This window comes from Balaenoptera borealis, assembly GCF_965194805.1.
Source record: "Balaenoptera borealis genome assembly, chromosome: 1".
NCBI classification, from domain to species: domain Eukaryota; kingdom Metazoa; phylum Chordata; class Mammalia; order Artiodactyla; family Balaenopteridae; genus Balaenoptera; species Balaenoptera borealis.
In genome coordinates, this window is record NC_138860.1 from 28,958,152 (window position 1) to 28,982,633 (window position 24,482).

General features: G+C 38.4%; 1 protein-coding gene and 1 long non-coding RNA gene across 9 annotated transcripts in view; both read right to left on the minus strand.

Annotated features, from left to right (window-relative positions):
* Positions 1–24,482, minus strand: part of LOC309605611 — an 867,207-nt gene that overhangs the window by 358,465 nt on the left and 484,260 nt on the right. The window lies entirely within an intron of this gene.
* Positions 1–24,482, minus strand: part of SDCCAG8 (SHH signaling and ciliogenesis regulator SDCCAG8) — a 272,072-nt gene that overhangs the window by 28,497 nt on the left and 219,093 nt on the right. The window contains exon 17 of one of the 8 annotated variants that reach the window (XM_082340483.1): positions 13,308–22,771. The exons of the other annotated variants lie outside the window; for them this stretch is intronic. Within the exon in view, the coding sequence (XP_082196609.1) occupies positions 22,732–22,771 (40 nt within the window). The 3' untranslated portion in view covers positions 13,308–22,731. Of the gene's footprint in view, positions 1–13,307; positions 22,772–24,482 lie in introns of those variants that run through there. 8 annotated transcript variants of the gene reach the window in all.

Genomic DNA, 24,482 nt, shown 5'->3' on the forward strand with positions numbered 1-24,482 from the left:
TCTCAATAAATGAAAATACAATCATTATTGTTATTATTTTCAATAGAGGGCTTCGGAGCATATAGAAAGTGCTTTCACATACATTAGCTCATTCAACTCTGAAAACAGCCCTGGAATGTAAGAAGTTTTTCTTCTATCTAATGAATGAGATAGTTGAGATTCAAAAATAAAATAACTAAAGCAATAAGTAACATGAGCTATTGTTATTATTAATTATTTACTGAGCCCTTTCTACATGCAGTTACTGTGATAAGTGCTTTTCTAGCCATTTCCAATTGTAATAGCAACACTTTGAAGAAGGTATTACTGGTACTTTTATAATTCTCATTTTATAGACAAGAAACTAAGGCTAAGAGATGCTGCCAATATTTTGCCTAAATTCACATAGTAAGTGGCAGAGGTGGAAAACAATCCCAGGTCTGTCTTCTAAACCCACGATACTAACAATAGCTGTAAAATATTGAAGACAGGACTAAAAGCCAGATTTCTCTGTTTAAAATCCAGGGCCCTTTTGTGTGTACCACATTGTCCTTTGGGACTTATCTAAAGCTACTGTACATGTGACAACGAAATTTCCTAGCATAAAAATCCTTGTCCTTACCAAATTTCTATGTATGCTAACAAATTCTATAGGGCTCATGGTCCAAGTGTCATAAACAATGCACACTCACACAGAGCCTGAATTCTGGGTGCTCCCTACAGCACAGTGAAACATTAAAGCAGGGTTCTTTTATAAGATGGCAGGACATGACATATGCATGTGAATGCATCACACACATAAACACACACCAACAAAGCTGTCATTATATATTTGGAAACTAATATCACTGAAACTGTCAGAAATTTTTTTTATCAAGATAATAGTCTTTCAATAAAAATTAACTGTCAGTAGAAGGCTTCCAAATCAAAATTATATGCTAGGGGTACTAGAACATTCAGAGGTTGCTGACCATATGCTGACATGAAGAAATGGGAGCTGGTGCAACTAAAATCTGGATTTATGGTTCACGTATGTGTTTTACCAGACAACCTTCTCCAAATAAAGCCACGGAGCTGCTCTCGTGAACTCTCTCCTTGTTTCTGATGCAGTGGGACGAGGGAGCCGTCATCTCAGGTGGGCTCTTCTTGATCCTTCTGCTCTCTCCCTCCCTGCGTCCCCTTTATCTGATCGGACCTGGACTGATTTCTGTAAGTCAAGTCTCCCCATTGGTTCTCTCCTCTATTACCAGAGCTTCCAGGCTCCTAATTTCATTGCTGACTTCAACCCAGTTCAAAGTGGAACAGGATTTCAAACAAACAAACAAACAAACAAACAAACAAAATAAACAAGCAGGAGCCTTTGCTATCACTTCAGTGCTTCCAAATTCATAAATCTTTGATCACATTTTTAGTCAATGTGGAGGGAGGGTCCCAGCACATGGATTGTGAATGGAAATGTGTTACTTGGAATTTAGTGCTCTGTTAAGTGCAAGGTGCCCCACGGGTTTCAGACTTAAAGGATATAAATCTCGAAGGCTTCTCAAGAGTACTCTGGAATGCATCATTATGAGGCAGCACTCATATCTACCAAGAATAACTGTCCCACGAGAGTGAGACTAGGTGACCCAGAGGCAGACATTTTAAATGGTATGTCTTTCACTAATTTCATAGGCTGCAGTAGTCCTGCGTTGTAGCATGAGAACAAAAATACTATTTTATTTTAACTTTGCTAAAGGTATGGGTAGGATGGACTTCCCCTATCATAAGTGAGTGTGACTTCCTGAGCTAGCTTATCCACTCTGAATAGGACCTATATAACTTACACCTCCTGGAGTACAACACAAGCTCTGATTTCCTATTACACCTTGTTCTGTGTGCTGGGCACTTTAGCAACTCACATAGCTCGTGTTTGCTGAGCAATTTACTGTGTCAGGCACTGTTCTGAACATTTCTGTGTACTAACTTGTTCAATTCTCTTAACCAATTCTCATGATTTAATAGGCTCATATTAAGTACCTTGCCCCAAATCACACAGCACAGAAGCTAAGCCATCTGGGTTCAGGATGCACAGTCTTAACTACCCTTCCCTACAATGACTCTCAGAGACATTATGTAGGAAAGGATATGATGCCTACCTAGCCTACCAGCCATGGGAATTTGGTGTCATTTAGCCGCTTTGACCCTGAGTTTCTTCAAAGCAAAACATAATTTAAATAACAACTGTCCCATCTATCTATGTCAAAGGGTGGATATAGGTATATTATATTCTCTCACATGTTTACTGCTTTCTTTTTCCCATGTGCAGAAGTCTTTTCTAGGCCCAAGTCGGTTGTGACCTCCTTGAGGGGAGAGGCCAGTATCTAGTATATTTTGGTAACTACCATGGCCAGAGCTCATAGTTAGTCATCACCATCTTCATCATAGGCTCATGAGTTGTTGCCACTGTGGGTGCTAATTGGGGCCTCCAAAATGAAAAACCAAGGATCCTTTGCTTCGCTAGTTAAAGACAGGGACAAAGACTTGTTCATACTGCATTTGGTGTTTAAATGCCTTTTCCAAAACAGTCTCAGATGAATTGAAAGGGCAGTGAAATTAGCCAGCTCCACTAAGACAGAAAGCAATTGTCTGACCTGGACTAACGTACAGCAAAACGAGTGGTATCTTCCCTTCCGGAAGCCCCTGAGGTCAGGTTTGTCACCTGCCCATGTTACACAGGGATATTAAACACAATACCACAACAACTGACTGGACACAGCTAATATGATGAAAAGGGTGATGAGATTATATACATAAAAAGAAACACTGCCTTTCTAGAGACAGAGAAAATTGTTAATACAAATGAACAGATGTTTGGGAAGAAAATATTATTTCCAACACCCAGACAAAGCTCTATTTATTGCATTTCAGAGACACTTAAATTATAGTGTCTGAAAGCTATCCTATCATGGGTATCTGTGACACCTAAATTATCCAAAAATCTGAAAGGTTAAGCCGAAATAAAGACTTTACTGTGAGAAAGACTTAGAGAGAAAAAGTTCTTTTTTTTCTCTAAGGATCAGGTGATTAAATCTACTGTGTAGCATAACCTAATGAGTACTAAGTTCCAGCACTAAACTTTATGGAAATCCAACAGAATATTAAATTCAAAATTCATTCAGAGATGTTAATATGTGCTATTTTAAAATCTAAATGCAAATTTCACTATTCCTATGGTCTGTTGATATTCTTGTTGTTCACATTGGTTCTTTGAGCACTCCACTGCCCCAAGCTCCAGGCCTGCCCTGGGAGCTCCACAGAAGTCGTGGGGTGTTCTCTGTGCCTCTGTGACGGGCCAGGCCTAGAATGGAGGTGCTGGGCGTGGCAGCCACTGAGCAGGCTTGGGCTCGGATTTGTTACTATCAACCCTGACCCTCCCAGAAGAAACCAGGCTCACCACTGCCTCTCCCACTGACTAGCATGCTTCTGGCTGCCTCTAGGCATTTCCAGAGAATGGACTGTCACACACTAGCTAAGAAAAAAAAAGGAAATCTTATTTAGTTGGGCCCAGGAGAAGTTAAACAATGAATCAAGTGACCTGAATGGGAGTAACTGTCACAGTCCGGTGTCAATGTAACTCTAAATCTTTTCAGTTCATCATTCCAGCCAATTCAATTCAAGTAAAATACAGACTTCAGTCTAGATTGGAAAGACAACAAAAACAACAGCATAAAGAAGCACACTAAAATCCATTATTGCCTGTGATATTTACAGGTACTTTCAATCTATGTTTCCTTGGGATGGGGTGACCTGACCTTGAATGCCAGGGGTGTCCAATAGGAATCTTTATCACTCTATGCAAGCGATAGAGTGATATTGCCTTTCTCCCTTCATCTACTTCTTGTTTATTGTTCTACCTTACTTCCTACACACCTCACCGGGTGTTGCACAGCTTAGTAAGTTAGCAAAGGCTTGTGATTTTCCTAATGAAAGGTGTTATGGTGTTATGTAAATACACAGTATTATTTTGTCTTTATTCCAGCATTCCTGGATTGAAATAGTTCAGTGTGTGTAAATATGTTGAATCATGTGTATTAATTGGATTTTTTTTTTGAGTAATTCCCTGGCATCCCAGTTAACTAAGTAGATGCAAGCTTACTTGCACAATGAAATATTAAGTATAGTCTCAGACAACGAGTCATAAGTCTTTGTGCCTTTCACATCAAATTCTAGCTAGATGAATCCATCCAGCACTTATAGTCATTTGCTTGAATACTAGACAGAATCACTAAGTTGTGACCTCCCATGAAAATAAACAGAGGCAGATGCAAAGGTTAAAGTTTACAACATAGCAAGTAGCCTACCCCAGAAGATGGGAACAAGTATGTAAGCTCCCAGTACACAATTAGCATAACCAAAGAGCCTAAGTGTACAACATTCAGAAAAAAATTTTAAAGTACCAATACCACCACATGTTTTAAGTTGGCATTTCCAAAAATAAATATTACTCTGAGGATCAAGTGTCAATCAGGGCCATGTTGGCTCTTGATAGCCACTTTCGTTCCCCCTATGAACATCATTTCATTCAACCATGTTAGAAACCTAGGGTCAAGAGGGCCTGACCACAGCAACCCAACTTTCTTCATGAGGTCTGACTAGAGGGTTATTTCCAGACTTCTCTCTAGACAGTAGCTCCCTACATCTGCTGGCTGCCATAGGAGCACTGCGAGCTCACATCAGTCGCAGGAGCCATCACCATTCAGTAGCCTGTGCGGGCATATGCCCATTTGACAGACTCATCTCATTGTCCTCCCTCTCACAGATGACACACACAAATGGAGTCAAAAGCACAGGCTCTAGAATTATCATAAAGATGGGGAGAAAGTGTCGATGGATTGCTGGAAAATGCACAACACTCATTAAATGGTGAGTTTAACGAGTAACATGACTGTAGATAACTTTTTTGTTATGTATATTATTTTTCCTCCCAAAATAAAAATCTGCCTATAAGTTCATACTGTAATTGGACTATGCTGTATAGGCATTACAGGAAGTGTTTGAGCCAGGATGGTCTTGGGGCTAAAAAGCCACAGGGACACTCCTGGTTAGCTGGCTGAGTCATCAGGTGGTCCAACAAGGCAAAGAACCACGCCATGATATTGGGAATATAAGGGCAGTCAGCCGGAAGCGATGTGCTGCCTCTCATCTTGGGCCTTAAGTCTAGAATGATCTTCCACAGTGTGGAATCCAAAAAATGTTATTAAAGCAAGAAGTCCAAATACATGTTATGAGTTCTGGCCACAGTGGCTACCAAAATATGTGATACTGGCCCCTCCCCTCAAAGAGGTCACAGCCCATTTGGGCCTAGAAAAGACCTTTACACATGGGAAAAAGAAAGCAGTAAATACGTGTGAAGGGAATGGTCCAGGTGTGAGTGAGTGGTCTTAGAATTCAGAAGAGGAATTCATTCAAGGAAACTTCTCCATTGATTCTAAAGCACTGTGTATTACTGATTTTAAAAATGTACAACAGTGCATTTATATGCATCAATAACACAGAAATAAGTAAGGGGATGGAAATGAAATAGACAGTCTAGCTGGTAACAAAGGCTTCGATGTGATAAATTTCATAACAAAGTAGAATGGTAATGCAGCACAAATCTGACTGGATGTGCCAGAAATAGAAAATGTTTCCCACTAATGCAAACTTTTTTGGAGACTAAGAAAGTGGACTTCTAAAGCTTCTCAAAGACTGCAAGTCATGCCACAGACAGTTATAAGGAACGGGTAACTCCTGAAAGCCATTCTGCAGATTGCAACAAAGACTTTAGAGGCTGCTCTCCCCAACCAGAATTCATGGGCTCACGATGAGGTCATGGACACCTTACAGAGCACATACTGGAATAGTCAGACTGACCCAACATACTTTCTCTTTGATCACCCTTATATTTGACTGTATTTTAGTAAATTATCCATGTAGTTGTATTTTGACAGCTCTCTTTACAGCAGTAAAACAAAATGTGTGCATCACAAATGGCAAAGATTCAAATTTCAGCTATGTTTATCCAAAATAGCACTGAACTGCTTCTGTACTTATGCTATACTGCCTACAGCTTTACGGAAGGGAAGACAGATGGGATGAATTTAGCAGGGAAACAGCTGTGGCTTGAAGAAGAGACAAGCAAAAGTTTTGCTATCAGGCTTCATTATGTATCAAGGTACCAGTAAAATGTGTATCCGTAAGGCAGCCAAAAAAGTGTTTTTCATTTGACTAGTGATAATTACCTTTTCTCAACAGCTGACAATGTTCTAAGTGGCATTAAATAGGTAGAGTAATTAAGCAGTAAGATATAACAGGCAGTGCCTTGCTGGGAATTGTGGTTTCCCTCAAGTGTGCTGGGAGGTATAAACTAAGGGGCCGCTGACTTCAACCCCCTGGGAAATGCAGCAAGCCCTCGGGTGGGAGCTTGCGAGCTTGCTCCATGCAGCAAGCTGGTGGGAGTGCACACAAATAGGAAAAAGGGGGAAAAGCTATCCATGGAGACTGGCAGTTGGGAGCGTATTTGTGTGACTATGACATTACTGAAAGGAAGTTAAGTAAGCTCCCACCTCTACCCTTTTCACCTGTTTCTTAATGATGAATGTGCATCTTTCACACTTTGTGGCAATCAACTGGACCTTGAAATGGAGAGCTTGGGCTATTTATTTTCTGAATCATCTTTGTCTGTTTTTAAATGCCCACTTAGATATTCTTCAAGACTAAGATGCTTCAACTTTTCTGAGAACAGGAAATTTCCAGTTTTTACACTGTTGAGGGGGTGATCAATTACTTTGCGAGTTAGGCTTGCTCAGAGTGACCGTTCTTGCTGGCACCAATCCCATTCTCTCCTGCAGCCTCAGGGAAAACTAACAAATGTGCTACTGTAAATCCTATAGATCCTCCTATATAAGTAGTGTTCACTGCACAAACTTTGTGTTTAAAATAATAAACCATGCATTCTGTGAAAAAACTGTACCCCTGTATTAATTACCTTAAGTAGAGGACTCTATATTGGGTGGCTCCCCAAATTATATATAATGTATGCACTTTATTAACCCCTGATAAACTGCTCTATTAAATAGTTTTTTTAAAATAAATCTAATTTATGCCACAATGGTAAATAACATCATGTTCCACCCAGATCAGTAACATTATTATTGCCATGGTAACAGAAAGGGGAAAAGCAGAGAAAGCCTTAAAAAGGAACAAACACAATACAACATATATACAACAAACCATGGTGTGACTGATGTTTGGTGGCACAAAGTTTTCCTAAAAAGTCTGGAATTACCACATCACCACTGAATGGCAATAAATAAAAAGCATTAACATACTCAAAAGCATGTTAACTGCTTAGAAACTTAATAATTTCCTAAGTATTTTACCATCACTTTCCTTTCCCGTTCTTTCAAAAGGTTATATATTTTATTTCCTTCTGTGTGCAACTATCTCCCCCCTCCCCGCCCCACCGTAAGCTTATGGTAAAGTTCCTCCACTTTTTCAGTGACTTTTGCTTCTGGCAACACTTCTCAGGCCTCTACCTGACTACATCTTGACAACCCCCCTGACAGCCACTGATTTTCTGGGTCCATTTAGCAGCAGAAAGACTGTGAGGTGTTGTGGGGAGAGCACAGGCTCTGGAGTCAGGCAAACCTGTTTAATTTCTAGCGTCACCTCTTATGGACTATGCAACTGGGGTCACATTTCCTTCTTCTGAGCCTCAGTTTCCTTATCTGTGAATTGGTGTAAACCTTGGAGGGCTGTTGTAGAGCACCTAGTGTAACGGCAGAGTAAAGTGTCAATAACTAGGAATGACATTATGGAAAATTTTTACTGAATTGCCCTTTCTGCCATCGTCTTATTTCAAATTATTGCTTCTCTTTTTCTTCTCACTATTCATCAATCTGCCTGAAATTTAAGGTAACATAAATATATTTGAAACTGTTAATATTTTACTCTCTCTACCACATTTTCTTCCATGTATCAGAACATAAGATTTTCCCATATAGACAAAGGATACTCATGCTTAAGATACGTATGCAACAGCTTAAGACATGTATGTTGGGACTCAATTCAGAAACTGATCAAGATGCTCCTTGTAGGACAATAGTAGCAGTTTAATGGCAAGAAAGCAGCTCAGATAGCACAGAGAATGGGAATATAAAACAATAGCAAATCTTGCTGGAAGTACAGGAGGAATTTTTTTTAAAAATTGCTATTATGGGAGCTAAAGCAGTCCTAAGATTCTTTGCATCAACATCCCTTCTCATAGACTTGGGAGCAACACCGTCTGGGAGCAAGTTCAGCCTCTGTCATGTAGTAGCTGGGTGACCTTGAGCAAGTTACTTAACGTCATTATGCCTCAGTTTCCTCCTGGATAAAATGGGGACAAAGCCAGCATTTGCCTCATAGGGTTGTTATAAGAGTTAAGCATGTTAATGAAGGTAAGTGCTTAGAATAAGAACAATGGCTGGTGCACAGTAAGGACAATGTACATTAATTAGCTGCTGCAATGGTAATGATAATGATTTTGACAAATATTATATATTTATTATCCGTTGTGTAATTATATACTGTATAATAATTATCATTACTGTAAGAGATTCAGGAAATTTGTACATCATAGCAGGTGGTTTAATACAGTGTTCAATGGCTATCAAATTGTGGAAACTGGGGAATCAAGGAGAGGGCCAGGAATCAAGAAGCCCTGAAAGCACAAAATGAGAGCAGACACAGGGCCCTGGGCCAGGGAGGCTAAAGGTGTGGATGAATTTCTTTTATATAAGCCATGTTCTTAAGATTGTCCTTGTTGAATACTCAGACTTCTTCATAAGGAGCATGGTCCTAAAATTAGTAACTTGCTCAGACCCACACAAAAGTCAAGACCAAATAGAACTTTGTCTTGTGTGTCCTGAGCGTTCATTTTGGGATGGATTCTGAAGGTTCCTACAGGGAGTTCTCTATCCATACCATGATACTTGACAATTATATTTCTGACAGAGAGAGATACCTTGGGTACTGCAGCCAAAAAGAGAAGAAAACATATAACAACAGTCTAGCACCAATGCTGTCTCACAGTGTAAGTCAATAAAATCGCTGTCTCTTGGTTTCGTCATATTGTAAATGATAATAACCACCCTTGATAACCACTTAACAGAGGGTTGGAGAGTGTCAGCTGAAATTCATAAGGGACACTTGCTGTTGGAATTATATAAACACAGAGACAATCTCTCTTTTAAGAATCAATTTTGAGTGACTTCAATGTGTTAAGGACAAAAGCTTTATAAAACTAATGAAAAACTGGACTTACATATTGTACTTTGACATCAAGCATCAACATGACAAATGTCAGGTTTGCACAAGGACTGCTACCAGCAGAAAGTTAAGAAATAAATACACTGTATTTGAAAAACTATTTCTCCGTGTAGTGATGCCAGTCAACAATGGGAAACTGTTGCAAATATGAATACTGATAGGCCAATCAAAGCAAATACATTTTTACCTAAACGGTGGAGTCTTTCCCTATAATTTCTATAGGGCTCCTATATTACATTTAAAATTATCAGCTATAAATGATCAATTTAAAAGGAAAGAACTATGTCTTGTATCCAAAAACAACTATTAAATAATGTGGACATTTAAATAAATTATTTTTAGCTTTGTGATAATTTTCACTGTTGATGTGACACTGAGAATGAAATTTCTTTAATGTCTTCAGTGATCAGGATCAACACAACAGACACAAGCTGAATTTAAATATTTATAAGATTCTTTCCAGAAAGAAAAATTATGAAATAAACAATAAGCTAATTTTTACAAAGAAGGATGTATCTGGCAAAAAAAAAAAAAAAAAAAAAGATAGACGGTCCATTTGTTACTTACAAAGCATTAATGTTTGCTAACATGTGTGGTAAATACCTATGATTCCTCCACCCATTTTCCTTTTTGGAAGTTCACCACTGTATATTCTGAGACAATCTGCTCCCCTAGAATATGAAATTTGAATAAAGCAGATTTCGTTGATTTTTTTCCCCCAGATGAATACACAAAGACCCTTAAAAAACAAATGTTCTTTAAAATACAGCATGATGAGTATATTTCATATTTATTAAAAATATAGCATCTACCAAAAGACCTTGAAACTGAACTCTAGCCCTTCCAGCCCAATTCTACAAGAGAGAGTTAAATAAGATCAGAATAAAAGGTCCAGGAAAAGCACTATAAAAAAGAGGGGATAAAGATGGAAGATTGCCTCCCAAAAGAAAAAGAAAAAAATGAAACAACCTCCCTCCCCGCCCCCCCAGCAAAAACAAACAAGTAAACTGCTTCCCCTCCATTGTTTTAAAATGCTGGGAATGATCCACTTTGACCTATGCATATTAGTGTAAAAATAAAAGCTATAAGACTGGTTTTCCTTAGGTATTTGCATGAAATGAAGTATAGACACAGCTGACAGTTCATTTGAATTTCTTTTATCGCTTTTTCTAAGTAGATTCTCCCATTCTAGTTTCATTACACGTGGAGGCATCCATTTTTTAAGATGAATTTTATTTTGCCACTATAATCCCAAATTTGTCATCTGACTATTTCTGCAGCTTCGTTAAACTAATTCCCTGAAATGGCTCGTATCTTTTAACTTTGAATAACGTGAATGGCTCAGTGGCCTTGGGTCACCTGCGTGACCCAGGCCAGCCACACAGTTAATAAGAGAATTTCCCCACTGGCCAGGGCAGCATTAAGGATGAAAGCAGAACCTGACCACTCTTCTGACCTAATTACATCAGGCTTTCCCTTTCAGTGAACCAAACCAAGGAGAGGAAGCTGAGGAGCAGGGCTTGCTTTCAAGATAAACTCTGCGAGCTCCCGGCTCATGCAGTGGATAAGCAGTCGGAGGAGAGAGAAAACCAGAATGATGAAGACCAAAGAAGGGAGCCGTGTGCTGAGGCCCCCCGGACGCTGGCACAGCCATCAGCCCACCCTACTGGTCCTTGCGCCCGGAACACGCACGCCTTGAGTGCAGAGACCATTCTGACCCATTTTCTGTTTTGTCAGGACCCAGGACAGTGCCCAACCAAGTACGGTGACACATTTGAAACTGCTGGTTTGTTAGGTAACATTATCAAATATACTCTGCCCTTGATATGGGCACAAACAGAGGGGTCTAATAAACTGAACCACATTTACAAACATTACAAGGAGAACTTACTACAACGGGTTATGTTAAGGGAAGAATGTCCACTTAAGTAATCAGTTTTGTAAAACTGGATTTAATATATCAGGTTTGCCTAAAGTGAGATATAATGACAATAGCTTGGCCTTCTATCAAGCTGAATTTGGGGTAAGACATTTTGAATTAGGGTCATTTATTAAATTTCAGAGTCTCCAGTCTCTTTGCACAACTGAGTGTGATCAAGATAGATAGAAGTAAAGTGTTAACAATTGGACTACTTTTTCATGTTAGGGTAAAATAAAACCTCAAAGTTCCATAGGAATTTTTGGTTATAATTTTTAAAACTTTTCATTCCTTCATTCTGAAATAGAAAGATTCCCTTTAAAAAAAAATTGTTGTACTTTTAAAATGCGCCCCAGATTTTTCTTGTCTGAGGAATTATGGCATTTTTATTCTAAGTAGTGTACATAACTTTAAAATTAATATTTATTTTGGTTATTGAATCTAAAATAAACATTGTTACAAAGTTATGTGGTGGATTCTATTCACTGACCAAGCATTTATCTCCACATCCTCTAGCAAGTTTTCTCTGACTAACCTAGATGTCCAGCATGGTGGATGGTACACTTGTCTTGTTTACTGAAATCCTGACCAGACAAATGGCCCATCCAGTAGGAAGTGCTATGTTGCTCACTATGCAAGATGGAAAAACAAATAAAGAACACTTCTCTTGAATGCAAATAAAAACTACAGTGAGCTATCACCTCACACTGGTCAGAATGGCCATCATCAAAAAGTCTACAAATAATAAAAGCTGGACAGGGTGTGGAGAAAAAGGAACCCTCCTACACTGTTGGTAGGAAGCTAAATTGGTACAACCACTATGGAGAACAGTATGGCGGTTCCTTAAAACACTAAAATTAGAGCTACCACGTGACCCAGCAATCCCACTCCTGGGCATGTATCTGGAGAAAATCATAATTTAAAAAGATACATGCATCCCAATGTTCACTGCAGCACTATTTACAATAGCCAGGACATGGAAGCAACTTAAATGCCCATCGACAGAGGAATGGATAAAGAAGATGTGGTATATTTATACAATGGAATATTACTCAGCCATAAAAAAGAATGAAATAATGCCATTTGCAGCAACATGGATGGACCTAGAGATTATCACACCAAGTGAAGGAAGCCAAAGACAAATATCATGTGATATCGCTTATATGTGGAATCTAAAAAAAAAAATGATACAAATGAACTTATATACAAAACAGAAATAGACCCACAGACATAGAAAACAAACGTATGGTTACCAAAGGGGAAATGGGGGGGAACGACATATTAGGAGTTTGGGATTAACATAAACACACTACTATATATAAAATAGATAACCAACAAGGACCTACTGTATAGCACAGGGAAATAACCTCAGTACTTTGTAATAATCTATAAGGGAAAAGAATCTGAAAAAAAAAATGTATAAATGAATCACTTTGTTGTATACCTGACACTAACACAACATTGTAAATCAACTATTCTTCACTTAAAAAAAAGAACACTTCTCTCAAGCAGCACACCATCCAGCAGGGAACATGGTCTATGTAATCAGGAAGACAGTGCAGGTTACAGGAAAAGCATGGGTTTTAGAAATCTCAGTTATTTAATAATTAAACACCTGACAAAGATTCTCTCCTTGACCAATCTTTAGTCAGGTTCCTCTAAGCTCTCTTTTCAACCAGGCTTTGACCTTGGGCTTCAGTGTCTGCCCTTGTCAGGCCTGCATTGCCCAGTTTTAGCAAGAATATTGTCAGTTTAAAGAGAATCCCCTACCCTTGAAAACTGATCAGCCTAAATATCTGATCACAATTCCTTAACCTTCACCATTCCCCACGTGTCTGATCATCTTGGCCTGCCTTCAGGAAGGATCCTGTTAGATATGTTTAGCCAGAGTCCTCCCTTATCTCTGAAGTTTCTTCTTAGTAATTTTCTATCTACCGGTTGATTCCACACTCCCACCTGGCCCCCCGTCCTGCTCCTTGACTATGAGCCCTCACACTCTTGCATGTTGTGTTTGAAATTGAGCCAAGTTCTATACTAAGCTCTCTCTCCCCCTATTGCAATAGTGCCTCAATAAAATCTGTTTTTACCACTTCAGCTTCTGTAAGGCTCTGGGTTTTTTGATACTGCTGTAAGACTTATTTTGCTCCTTTGGAGAACAAGATTATTATTACCAATAATAAAAATGAGATAAAATATTACTTTAGCTGAGGCCAAATCCATATTAGTCATTCAGAAAACACTACTTCTTTTAGTATGTACACTTAAAATATATGCTCTAACATGCCCAAACGGGTACAGTAACACAGACTGTGGTGCACTGGGACTGAAGGGCAAGAAGAAATACGTGCAGAGTGGCTGCATCGCCCTCCCACAGCTCCAAGAAAACCAAATGTGAAAGAAGCTTCTCTGCCCAGATGACTTTGTGTGAACCGTGAACAGGAAACTATGAATTTTAGCCCTGTTACAATTAGTTCCCAGATGCTCTGGTTGGCCTCTGTGTCTCAGACTCATTGTCTGAAAGGGAAGACAATACTAATGGATCCATCTTGCACAGTATATACAAAAAAAAGTATCTATTTCATGTTTTAAAGGTCACTGAATATATAACAGCTAGATAGTTGAAGCAAAATACCATATTCATCAGTGAAATAGAAAAGTTTAGCAGCATTCATCTGTTCTCATTTTAAATTTACCACAGTATGTAAATTAGAGGATTTAAAAAAGCATCAGGCAAAAATCTGAGCTAGGTGCGAATGAAAAGCACAATCAGAAGCAAATTTGTGACTGCTTGAAGGGTAAGAGTTTGCCAAATGGGCTGGTACTTAGATTTTACTACTAATCTGAGTTTATGTAAAGCCAGTAGAAAGATCCCAATTATTGTTAAATACCCAGAGTAGAAATTTGCTGCTAAACTGCTGTACAGTATCGGTCTCAGGTTGGTTCTTGTAAGCATCTTATTTTAGGTACTGAAATTATCACAGGAATACCACGCACAAAGCTGAAGTTTAAATACACAGTCCCAGTCATATACACAGTCTGAAGAAAATAAACCAAATACAATTTGGATTAGAGACTGAATTACCTGATTTTAAAAATATTTTGCAGTAGTTGAGAGAATCTACTCAGCCAGGAATAGCAGTTATTGTACTAACTTAACATTACAAAATACGATTGATGGCAAAATGAAATAACCTGATCATTCTTAACAGGATTTTTTTACATCCAAAACATTCATACTATATCAGAAAAGTACAGAGGCGGGTTTGTGATTCACACTTTTGTGGATCTCAGTGGGCCAATATGTTACATTGAGACAACAGCCTACTATTTAAACAGCACCCTGTCTGGTTTCCATGGAACAAATTACCTTCAAAAACAAAATGAACTAGATTAAGTGAAGCCAAGGGAAGGTCAAACTCAAGAATGCTGCACATTCTCAAACCTAAGAGTCAGGAGACCTGCTGACTTGGGCTGGGGCCTCGAGCCAGCCAACAACGAAATTTAGAGTCAGAAACAGCTTAAGTGACTACCAAGTCCAGCCTGAGAGACAAGGAGACAGATGCCCACTCAGGTGCCAAACCCAACCCTGCTTCAAGACCAATTGTGTGACAAGACAGCATAAACCTCAGTCTGAATTCTCAGTCTCAGAATGCTTTTGATTACTTCCTGCTTCCTCAAGTAACATCATATTTAATCAATTCTGAAAAGTGGGGATAATAAAATAAATGTCTTTTCTGCCTCATAATGCCTAATCATTCAAAATGTTACACTTTTTGAGTGCCTACTATATTCTAGCACTGTTCTAGGCAGTAGGAAATTGGTGATGAACACGACAGACAAGTCCCGGCCTCGTGACACATTCTAAACAAGGAGAACAAACAGGTTAAGTATAGAGAACAGTGGGTCAGGAGTTCTTCATTGTTTTGAGATTCTGATTAAAGACCAGATCTAGAACCTTGCCTGCTACAATGGAGGCACCCAAAAACTAACTGGATCTGCTTCCCAGAAAAGAAATGAATAGACATTAAATTTTGCATACATTTTCTGGAGATTCGTAGCCCATCTCTGGAGTTCAGTTTAAGAAAGGAGAAGTGGTCTATAACATTGATAAACCAGCAGAAGAGGAAAGGTCTGAGAACTCAGAGGAAAACACGATAAAAACAAAGCAATGGTATAAGTGCAGGGCAAGAGCAATCAATAAGGCAAAATGGAAAAACAGACAGGGATCTAACTCTCTTTGGAAGGGTTTAGTCAGGAAAGGTTTCCTAAAAGAGGCAAAACAAGAACGGAGCTTTTTTTTTTTTTTTTTTACTGTTTACATTTCCTTTTACAAAAGTAACACATGCTCAGTGCAGAAAACTTAGTGATTATTGGAATATGTGAAGGAAGAAAATACACCAATAATCCCACTGCTTAGAGACAGTTAATTTATTATATCCTCTTGTGTGTCATGTGTGTGTGTGTGTGTGTGTACAAGGTGGCAATGTTAAATTTACTTTTTACTCAAGATCCAGGTTAGTTTGAATGTATATGCATTTGAGGCAAGAGCTGGGGCACAGTTGGATTATTCTGCATAATAGAGGGGGTAAGGAATTTATGGTCCCCAGAACATGAGAAAGCAAATAATTTGAAAGTTATGGGGGAGGGGGGAAGCAGGAGCAAGGAAAAAAGTACCAGAGTAGATATGTAGATATATAGCCTAGAAAGGACTTTGAAGGAGAGAACTAAGTATCAGTGGAGATTATTACATTGTTTCTAAGAGATGTGTGGCCTTAGTGTTCTCCATTTTCTTAATTACAATATTCTTAGTAAAGTCCATGCTGCTCAGCAGTGCTTTTGTGCATATGAAGTCTTTGGGGAACTCTAGGAGATGCGGAGTTCTACATACAAGTTGACATAGGGCAAAATTTGAGTCCACGTGTGTGAGATACAAAATCTAGAGTGTGAAGAAGACATGATATTTTGGGTACATATCTATTTTTTTTTTTTTGCAAAAAATAGAATCATATGATATAATATATACTACTTATATCCTATTTGCCCTTGGAGATATATTTTGAACATGTGCAATGTCAATAAACCCTTTTCTTCCAGTAAATGATTTTATTGGCATTTTATAATTCCATTGTAGGGAATTTACATACTGTTTATGTAACTAATCTCCTGATGTTGGATATTTTGATTACTTGATTTAATATTTTGATTTGACTATTTTTAATGTTCTTCTCTTAGAAATAATACTACTGCTTGGAGTCATAATTAGTAGGACTGGCCAAAGAGAGGTATCATTATACTTATTATACTGTATTTTGTTATCTATTTAGATCTCTGTCCTGCTAGGACTCTTGTACCTAGCACCAAAGACAGTATATGATAAGTGTACTGCAGGGAGGAGAGATCATCATGGCTGGGAGGTGAAGGAAGGCTAAACACTGGCAATGTCAGGAGCTTGTAAGTCAGCTACCATCTCTCTTCTGATGTAATTCTTGACTCCCATTTCTTGGGATTTAAAATATTTATTGTAAAAACTATAAATCTAGTTTGAAACGTCATAGAAATAAGGGATATGTAAATTTGAAAAAAAAATGTAGACTTGCTTTAGGGAATATTTAAACCAAACGAAGACATGACCAACAAATGTCATTTTAAAATCATTTGCTTTTAAGGCATTCTGAAGATTCATTCCCAGAGATATCAAAAACGTCACTGGGATTTAGACCAAAGAAACAGCTACTAACAGGGGGAAAAAATTACTTGATTCCTCCCTTTTCCTCATTTCTCATATCCTATCAACTGCTAGCCAATTTTGCCCCCTAAGTATTTCTCCAATCCATCCCCTCTTCTTCATCTCTATTTCAGGCTTTAATTATTTCCTATCTAGTTTCCCTGCCTAGCTCCCCCAAATGCATCTTTTATGCAGCCACCAGAGTGAGTTACTTGAAATGCCAATCTGCTATTGTGACCTGTTTAAAATTCTTCATTGGCTCCCCAATACCTTTAGGATAAAAAGCCAGATCCCTGGCACGGATCTCCAATTCATTCCTGCTTTCTGCCTTCCCCAACCCCCCCCCCCCCACCAACCGACACTGACCTGTTTGTAGTTCTTACACCACAAGACGGCACTTCTCTCTCCAGAGCTTTCCTCCAGTTTTCCTCTCTGCCTGGCATGTAGCCTTGTACATCCTCTAAAGTTAAGTTTTGGCCTCCCTACCTCCAAAAAGTTCCCCAACATCTCTCGGGCTGGATTTGTGCCTCTCTTCAGTAATCCTATGCTGCTACATGCCTATCTCTTTACCACATGAGGTGTGCGGGGCTAGAGCGAAGGATTTATACCTCCTTCTCCAGAGAACAAGAGGTCAGTGACTGCTTAATGTATCTTCTGTATCTCCATGACCTGCAGTTCCTATCATGTAACAGGTATTCAATCACTTTTTTTTTTAACATCTTTATTGGAGTATAATTGCTTTACAACGTTGTGTTAGTTTCTGCTGTATAACAAAGTGAATCAGCTATATGTATACATATATCCCCATATCCCCTCCCTCTTGCATCTCCCTCCCACCCTCCCTATCCCACCCCTCTAGGTGGTCACAAAGCACCGAGCTGATCTCCCCGTGCGATGCAGCTGCTACCCACTAGCTACCTATTTTACATTTGGTAGTGTATATATGTCGATGCTACTCTATCACTTCGTCCCAGCTTACCCTTCCGCCTCCCCATGTCCTCAAGTCCATTCGCTACATTTGTGTCTGCCAACAGACACATGAAAAGATGCTCCACATCACTAATCGTTAGAGAAATGCAAATCAAAACCACAATGAGGTGTCACCTCACACCGGTCAGAACGGCCATCATCAAAAGGTATTCAATCACTTTTATTTGTGTTTGTTTTGTTTGTTTTTGTTTTGGATGGACCAAACCATTCTGTAGCTTTAAAAGGTTGAAAGAGCTAATAAAGCCAGGTAAGTTCAAATCCTAATGGATTGGTGGAAAGAAATGAGGACACATATGGGATCAGCACAAATTAATCCTAACCATTAGCTAACAGCTTTTAAATTGAAAAAAAAAAAATCAGTTCCTAGATAATTACTCATTAATTCAACATAGTTTTATACACTGGAACTTCAGAGATTGATAACTCATGGTTCACACTGAAGACTTCACAATCTAATAAGGGAGAAGGACATAAAACGCCATGAATACGGTGCTCAAAGTGCTAGAAAATAGAAACATTTACTATAGAAATAAGAGGGAGTGACTAACTGTCTAGAATTAAGGAATGTTGACCTCTAGGGAGAGCTCAAACTTTCTATTAGAGCCACCCCTACCCACCCCCCAAATCCTTCCCTGAAAGCAGTTCTCATATGACATATCTAGAGATCAGGCCCAAATGTATTTTTCAGCCTTTCCTTGGGGTCATTTAGTCTCCATAGTGAAGAGGGGGAGATCTAGGACCCTAAGATGGGAATATGGACTTGAGCGAAAGGAGGCAGTCTGGGCTGCCTCATCTTCAGTCATTTAGGCTTCCCTGTTCTAGGCAAAAAGCCAAAAGGAGTCCAGGACTCCATGACCCAGCCAGGCCTAGCAGGAGCTTACCCTGCAGGTGAACACAGTGGCATAATTCAAAATAAGAAATGTGAAATGCCACACTGACACTATGTTCTAAGAGCCATGTGGAAAAACTGGAGCACTTCCAGATATAGGTCACAAAAATGATTATTTAAATGTGGGACAGATATAGAAGTTAAGTATATTTGGTTTGAACCAGAAATGATCATTTCTTTCCAAGGATCAGTTTCCAAGGGCTCTTCTGCCTGGCCCTGTAAAAGAAGAAAAATGTTTCCCAGCCTCAATTCTACATTATCTCCTTCATCTATGATACAGAAATCACTAGCATTATGTGAGATGTAAAATTTAGCTGATTAAAAAAAAACTCTCACAGAGTTGCATCTGAACAATCATTCTGTAATCTATCAGGCCATTGTGGAAACCAAACGCTTGGAAAATGCCTAACTCATTCCAAATTACTGTCATAAAATTTATAAAGTCAGAGTCATTTCTGTAACTGCTAACAACCTTAACAAGCAGCTCCATTAAATGTGACCTACAAACCTTGCAAAATAAGGACCAACTAATAACACAATGAGTAGTTAAATGGCCTAAATAGAGTGAGGGAGCCATTCCAGTTTTAATGAGATCAAAGCATATTTAATAATTGTGATTAATATTTACCGAGTGCTCTCTGGTTGTACATCATTATGCAATAAAAATTTAGATTTATATTACTTAATGACAGTAATTAGATGCACATGTATTGAGCAGTTTTTCCAACTGTGGGGATGTAGATAAGAGGTTATAAATTATTTTTAAGTTGTGTATACACATCAAACTCTGCTTTTGTCTCATTATTTTTTTCCCTTCTACGGTTTTGGGAGCCTGAAAAAGATGAGTTAGAAGACAAAAATGACTGCAAATTCATTTAGTGAGTGACTTCTAAGTGCCTGGCCCTTGGCTATGTACTAGAGAAACAATGAGAACTAGGATATGGTTCCTGTTCTTAAGGAACTCCTTCTAATGAGTCAGACATTCAAAGAATAATTATCATGTCCTGTGCGCTTGATCAAAATGCTGTTTGAACGAAGTGTTGAGTAACAGAGAGTGGGGTTAAGGAAGGCTTCACTGAAGAGATGACAGATGACCTGAATCTCAAGAGAGAAGAGATCTCTAGGTAGAGAAGGGAAAAGTATTTCAGGCTTTGGGAAGCACAGGCAAGAGCATCTCGACCATGAATTCTCAAAGACAAGAGCTAAGTCTTATGCATCTTTTTAATCCCTAAGCTTAGCACAAGTCCCTGCTGGCACTCCATAAATATCTCAAGAGTGTATGTATAAACAGTGAATGAATAGATTAATAATTGGATGAACACAAAATCTTCTTTCTGTACATAGCATTCAGAAATGATTCCTGATCCCCAAGAAGAAGGAAAAACATAGCAACAAAAAAAAAATCCCTTTTTAGAGTCCATGAACTGAGAAAAAAAATAGCTGTTACTCTCCTTGCTCATCATAGCCAGATGAGTTGTAATAGAGATAATCAAGACTTCCAGGAACTATTCCTCTCCAAATCCATTCCTTGACATAGTCTCAGTAACCTGGAATAATCACACCTCAACTTTCACCTGTAAATAGCAGACTCCCATTGTCTGGCAGTGCAGCTGTACACAACAGCCATGAGCCGCTCTTCCTGCCTATGGGTTAGAAAGCATGGACTTGGTATTCATGCCACACATTAGAGTATAAAAGGAAAAAAGTAAAAAACCATGTTTGGAATAGGAGGAGTAAGGGGCGAAAGATGATCAAAGAGCCGTGAAAAACCTATGCAGGTCCCCCATGAAGTGCCACCGTGGGTCATTTCCACCCTTAGATTAATGACAGGTCTCCAAAAACAGCCCTACAGAGCAGTTTATAGGTCTTCATGCCACATCCTTATTTGTGAAGTTTTAAATTTTTACAAGTATTTTAACTTATATTATTATTTTAAGCCAACTGAAACTTTAAAAACGATTAATAATTTCTCAGACTTATTAAGACTGTTAATATTCTAATGTGCATTTTGACTTTCCAGAGAGAGATAGTATTTGCAATATGTCCCAAACTAAAACATCCTGCACTCCTTTTTTCAAAGACCATTTTGTAGGACTGATTGTCCATAGAATACACATTGAAAAATGCTGCCCCAACCCTTGGGCCACAACAAATGTAGCAAGGGAGTGAAGAGGCAGTTATATAGCATGTTTGTGTGTTTGTTTTGTGAAGTGGCTGTGTGCTATAATCATCATCTTGATAAATACCATGACTTAATTAAGAAAGGAAAATGGAATGGATGCTCAAACCAAGAAAATAATAAAAGGAGAAGTGGAAGGATTATATTCATAACCCAATTTAGAGAGAGGATAGTTGTTAATTACTTGTTGATTTGTTCATTCATTATTTAGGAATGAGACTTAATGCATTCACAGTACCCTTTAAAAACCAGACGTGGGTTCTTAATCCAAGAATTTATCAAAACCCATTTTGAAATCACTTGTATTTTCAGCTGTGCAACCTCCTAGGAGAGCAATTCTTCCAGGACTTTATGCAAAGAGTAGAGCAGCTCCCTAAAGAAAGCAGGGCTGTGTCCCCAAGAATCCCCAGCTGAGTAGCAGGTCACTTGAAAATCTGTACATGAGGGGTGATTCTCTAGGCTGAACAGTGGCCACTGCTTTTACTGCCAAGCAGCTGTGGAAAGTTTGTTTGGTGTAAGAATGCTCCATTGGCCCATCTTCTGGGTGGGGTAAGGCTGGCCTAAGACCCAGGGGAAGAGAAAGCAAAAACGGAACAAAGAAAGTTCACTCTCTTCTGCCTCCCGGTTGGTTGCCTCCTCTCTGGTACAAACGGGAAAACTGTGTATGGAGAATGCAATGCAGATTCTTCTTATAAAACTAGCTCATTGTGTACCTTTACTCGTCTGACTCTAGTAGCTCCTTCCCAAGTATAGTAGAAACTCTCTGAATGGAAGTCCACTTACCCTGATCACCTAATGAACCAACACTCTCCCTTCCTCTCTATTAAATGTATTGAATGATGTCCAGGGCGCATGCAATACTCATGGCCATTGGCTGCTACTCTATAGTACAACTGGACACTTCTGCTCTCACCAGTTGTGTGTTTCTTCCCAAGTCTGTTTATGCTGCTAACATAAGCATAACTTAATGTTTAGGGGACTCAGAAATACGATTATTAAAAAAAGAGTTTGCTGATTCTATGAAAACAAAGTCGAATGATTTAGAAAGAATCAACAAAGCTGAGTTTAAAAGTCCATCAAATTAGGTGTGCATGAAATAAATGTAAAAGATGTGGTGGGAGAGCAAGAGGGTCATTAAAGTCTCAAATTCTGCATGGAGGTGGTTTCCCAAGTGTCTTTATGTCCTCAGTTGTTTTAGCGAAATCAAAATTGGGTGCATCAAAAGAGGCAATTTTGGTATGGTTTATCCAGGAAAGATGATACGGCACTCCAAATCAAGTAATCCATTCACGAAGAAAATGTCTTGGCCTAAACATACTACCACTTGCTATGACTTCCTGACCTTTCAATTAACCATCCTACTTCCAGTCTCAAGCTTACTGGATGAGCCATTTCTGCTAAACATCTATTTATCTACACTTAGTATTTTCCTTTTAATTATTAATACTAACCCACCTCCCTACTTCTGGGAACATATAAATTACTGAGGGGGTACGGCAGAAAACACTAAAGCAGAAGTCAGAAAACACAGATTCTAGTCATTACCTGAACTGTAGTCTTAGAAGTCACCTTATCTCTTTGGGCCACTTTCCTCATCTATGAAGTGTCCATGTTGCGTGTAGGGATGGAGGATGAGAGGTAGATGATAAGAGAAGGAGTTGGACTAGATAATCTTTCAGGTCTCTCCTGATTCTTTAAAATGCCATTCTATGCAATTCAGCTTATATAAGACAGGTAGAGTTCTTTAAAACATCTCTTAATCTTTATTTGGAATATAAAATATAAATATTCAGAAAAAATATATAAATTCATTGTTAATGTCAAGAGTAAGTAAATTTACTTGAGAAAAGTAACATTATTTAGAAAAATTTTTTAGAAATTTTAATTACAAAAAAGAAAATACAAAGTTATATATATATACACACACATACACACACACACACACACACACACATATATATACACACACACACATAATGATTCAAATAAGATCTAAGTTGCCAACATAAAATTGATAACTGATATCCTTATAATTTGAGAATGGGAAAAAAAGTCTCTAAGATGTTACACTTCAAATGTCCATGCTCTCTATAATAAAAAGCTTTTGGAAGAAACTATCTTTATTAATTTATATTTCCAAAGTGGATTACAAAGCTATAGTTCTGGGAATAGCATGTAATATAAACTTGTTTAAATAATTCCCAGGTTTAATTTTAATGTTACAAATACAAAACTACAATTACTGACTGGAAAAAATAAACTACTGAAAGAAACAAACGCTGCCTTCTTTAAACTCATTAGTTCTGCAACAGAACTAAAATGAAAAATTAAGCTCAAGACTCAGTTCAGATCCCAACTGAATTTCTTTAACAGCAGTGAGTCTTGTCAAAAACGTGTTTCTAGATAAAAAGAAAATTGTTAGGGAGTACTGCCTAACATATTGTCTTGGTATTTCTTTCACAGAATGATGCCTGAATCACTTTTTGTGCCACAAAAATAATACAAATTAAGACTCATATACAAAGATAAAGAGATTTAAATCTAAGTATACATCATCTTTTAAAATAACCATTTGCTATTTGTGAGTGGGAAAAGAAACTGTAATACTCAGTTTATATGCTCCCTTGGAGTCTATATCAATTTCAAGTTTTCTTTTATGATTCAGCTATTCTAAGAGTATAAAATATTTTATTAAAAATTAACGTGTTATCCATACAAATGGCAAATATTGAAAATAGGAACATAAATAAAAAATAATAAAAATAGTAAGTCTACTAATACTGAAGAGGAAGGAAGACAGGAGGGGGAGGAGAGCATGTGAAAGGGAGAGAGATTTTAAACATCCGGTTTCTATTCTGGACCATTTATAGAAACAGACAGACACAGCAAGCAGAAGCCAAATATATTCTCGGGCTCTGACAGGATTTGTTTTCTATCTTGTCATTACTTTTACTATATTCTTCCTAATAATATTTCTCCAGTGTTCTAGATTTCCTGACCGACAATACCAATCTTATTAAGAGCTTACAAATGAGAGTTGTAGAGGATTCAGGCATGTTCATGGAGTCTGGCTGCCTTGTGAGCCTACTTGCTGGGGGTTTGAAGCTTTCCCAGGAACTCTTCAGCACAAAGGCACACAGCCATGGCAACTTCCTCCCCCATCCTATGCATCCTTCCCAAACTCCTCTGAATGATTTTCTTAGGAACTAGCACACAGTCCCTGGCAGAGCAATAGGTACCCACCTGGTCTATTGCACAAAGGTAAAAGTATATGCATGATGCCCATGTCACTACTGCTGGCACAAAGGCAACAGACTCACTCAACATGCATCCTCTTTGTTTGCTCTTTTAATGAGAGTCCATGTCATATCCCAAGCAAGTACCTATCAAGCTCAACCCTTTCCATTTCAATGCCATTGAGAGAAAGTCACAGTGCCTACTAAACATGCAGCTTTAGACACACACACTTGTC